The following is a 3,318-nucleotide window of genomic DNA, read 5'->3' as shown; positions in this document are numbered from 1 at the left end:
GGGGGGGGCCGGTACCATGGGGGGGACAGGGGAGGACAGGGGGGACAGGGGAGGGACAGGGGGGACAGGAGGGGACAGAGGGGACAGGGGAGGGACGGGGGGGACACGGGGGAACGGGGGGGACACGAAGGAACGGGGGGCACAGGGGAGGGACAAGGGGGACAGCGGCCGGTACCAACCTGAGGGGGCCGGGGGGGTGCGACCGGTACCACTGGGGGGGGGGGGGGGGGGGGGCGGGGGGGGGACAAACTGGGGGGGAAGAGGGAACCAGGGGAGGGGGCTGGGAGGAAACCCCCCCGGGGAGCCTGAGATGGGCCAAACTCCACCCCAGAATGGGTTAAAATCCACCCCAAAATGGGTCAAAACCCCACCATGAAACAGGTCAAAAATTCGGCCTAAAATGGGTCAAGAATTCACCCGGAAATGGGTCAAAATTCACCCGGAAACGGGTCAAAATCCATCCCAAAGTGGGTCCAAAATTCAGCCCAAAATGGGTCCAAAATTCACCCCAACACAGGTCAAAATCTGACCAGAAATTACTCCAAATCCGTCCTGTAATTGGTTAGAATTCCATGAGAAATGGGTCCAAAATTCCCTCCCGGAATCAATCCAGATCCATCTCAAAATGGGTCAAAATCCATCCCGAGACCCCGAATGGGATGAAAATCCCCAAATCTACCCTGAAACGGGTCAAAATCCACCTGGGAATGAACCAAAACCCACCTGGAAACAGCTCCAAAATCCATCCTTGAAACGAGTCCAAAATCCATCCTGAAGTGGGTGAAAAATCCCCAAATCCACCCTGAAACGGGTCAAAATCCACCTGGGAATGAGCCAAAACCCCCCTGGAGGCAGCTCCAAAATCCATCCTTGAAACGAGTCCAAAATCCACCTTTTTCCCCCCCAAAAAAAAACCCGCTGGAATTTGCTCCGTGGGTTTGTTCCTTTCCCGTGTTATCGATCCCTTCCCGTCATCATCAAAAACAAAGGCGCCAAATTTTCCTGGGATAAACCGGGGGGGGGGAAATCCGGTGGGATCCGACATTCCAGGTGATCCCAGTCCCTTCCCGAGTGGTGCTTCCCCCCATCCCAGTGAGCGACCGGGAGGGCCCAGTGGGCTCGGGAATCGCCCCGTGTCCCCGTCCGGCTCCGTTATCCCGCTTTTCCCCTCGGGAAGGCGCCGCCATGTCCCTGTGCCAGCGGGGGATGAAGCAGAGCCCGGGCGAGGCCGAGGGCTGTTCCTTCCCGGCCGGGCCCGGGATCAAGGTGTTCCTGCACTGGAACGGGGAGGAGGAGCGGGAACGCTGCCGGGTTTATTCCCAGGGATCCCTCAGCGCCGAGGAAATCTGCATCGACCTCGCCCGCAGGATCGGTGAGCGCCGGGAAGGACGGATCCTGGCGGGGAATTCCAGGGGTTCTGGTTCCCAGGGGACGCTGAATCCCGCTGGATTTCACCCCCGGGCCGGGAAATTCCCGGTTCCCGGGAAGCTCGACTGGATTTGTGCTGCTGGAATGGGTGGGAAGGACGGGGTGGACAAGGGGTGTCGTGGTGAAACCCTTGGAATTCTGTCCCGGCAGGAATCACCCCGTTGTGTTACAGCCTCTTCGCCCTCTACGACCCCCAGGGCCGGGTCTGGCTCCCCCCAAACCACCAATTCCAGGTGGGAAAAGACACCAACGTCCACCTGATCTTCAGGATGAGGTGAGGCCTCTTCCCTCCCAGCCCGGGGCTTTTCCAGAGCTGAGCCCTGGGGACCATTCCCGGGTTTGTGCTGGAGGGAACGTCTGGTTTTCCCACCTCTTTGCTCCGGGGGTTACGTGTTTCCAGGTTGTCCATGTCCAGATTTCCTTGGAAAAGCCGGCAGGGCTGGTCCAAGTGAGGAATGTTCTGGGTTTGGAACCTTGGAAAACCCAGCAGGGCTGATTCAAATCCCATTTGTGTGGATTAAATAAGGAATAGCCCTGGAAAAGCCGGCAGGGCTGGTCCAGATGAGGAATATTATGGATTTAGAGCCCCTGCCTCTCCTCCAGCCCGGAAAAACCCGTTTCCTTATTCCAAGTATTTCTCCCTGTGGCTCCTTGTTCACTCTCCCACCTCTCAGCCCCATCCAAAGGTTTTTGGGACCAATAGGGAACATCCAGGGGCTGTTTCCTCTCATTTCCCAGTCCGGATTCCCCCCCTGTGCCCAAATCCCACTTTTTTTATGGATGTGACCGGTTTTCCTGTGCTTTCAGGACCTTTTATTCCTAAAAAAAAAACCCCAAACCCCACGGGTTTGAGCCCGGAATGTGACTCCTGGCTCAGCCCCAGCCCCTCTCCCTCTGCTCCTCCTCCCATTCCAGGTACTATTTCCGGAACTGGCACGGGATGAACGACAAGGAGCCGGCGGTTTTTCGGAATGTGCCTCGTCCGGGAGATTCCCTGGAGGAAAAACCCTCTGGAGGAGCTTTGCTGGACAGATCCTCCTTCGAGTACCTGTTTGAGCAGGTAACGGGGCTGGGGCTGGGAAAAACCGGGAGGAATTCCCTTAAATCCAGCGGGATTTGGGAAAACTGGGATGAATTCCCTGAAATCCGTCCGGATTTGGCTCCGTCCTGTTGCCAGGATCCGTTTTTTCCATCCCCAGGTGTTTATTTGAAGGATAAACACCTCCTTCAGTTTTGCCTTTGGAAAGGTTTTATCCTGCTGGAAGCTTCGCTGGGTGGGATTCTGGAATTTTTTCAGGGATGATTTGGTCTGGGAAGGGATTTTAATTCGGGTTGGTTTTATTTAAATCTGAAGTTAAATTTTTATTGGTTTGTTTTTATCCCACCGTTAAAATTAAGGGTGGCACAGTAAAGGAATATTACCTTAACTGATTAATTTAATTTAGTTTAATGAAAAGAGGGAATTAATGGAAAATCCCTGCGGGAAATCAGCTCAGGGATGTGGTTTTTCCCCAACCATCCCATTTTTTTTACCAGGGAAAATTCGAATTCATCCACGACGTCGCCTCCCTGAGGGATTTCCAGAGCGAGCCCGAAATCCAGAGGTTCAAGAACGAAAGTCTGGGAATGGCTGTGCTTCACCTCTCCCACATTGCCATAAAAAAGGGCATTTCCCTGGAGGAAGTGGCCCGGAAATACAGGTGACTGGGAATTCCTGCTTTGCCAAAGGGGGTTTTCCCTCTCCTTTTCCCACCCTTTTCCCTCCTCGTTTTCCTCACTGGAAGCGCCCCCAGGGTCCCATCCCTGGAACTTGGGATGCCCAGAGAGCCCCAGGAAAAGCCTGTGGAGAATCCGGTGTGGGACAGATTGGGATGGGAATGGGTTGGAATG

The 3,318-nt window shown here is 55.1% G+C and overlaps 1 protein-coding gene across 1 annotated transcript in view; it reads left to right on the top strand.

Moving 5' to 3' along the window:
• Positions 1–1,148: 1,148 nt before the first annotated feature.
• Positions 1,149–3,318, top strand: part of TYK2 (tyrosine kinase 2) — an 11,844-nt gene continuing 9,674 nt past the window's right edge. Inside the window, exons 1-4 of the mRNA XM_027631350.1 lie at positions 1,149–1,372; positions 1,579–1,702; positions 2,344–2,488; positions 2,965–3,128. Of these exons, the coding sequence (XP_027487151.1) occupies positions 1,186–1,372; positions 1,579–1,702; positions 2,344–2,488; positions 2,965–3,128 (620 nt within the window). The 5' untranslated portion in view covers positions 1,149–1,185. The remainder of the gene's footprint in view (positions 1,373–1,578; positions 1,703–2,343; positions 2,489–2,964; positions 3,129–3,318) is intronic.

Source organism: Corapipo altera, unplaced genomic scaffold (genome assembly GCF_003945725.1).
Source record: "Corapipo altera isolate COAL_440 unplaced genomic scaffold, ASM394572v1 269, whole genome shotgun sequence".
Taxonomy (NCBI): domain Eukaryota; kingdom Metazoa; phylum Chordata; class Aves; order Passeriformes; family Pipridae; genus Corapipo; species Corapipo altera.
Note: the sequence above shows the minus strand (reverse complement) of the source record. Positions and strands in the feature narration are given on the sequence as shown.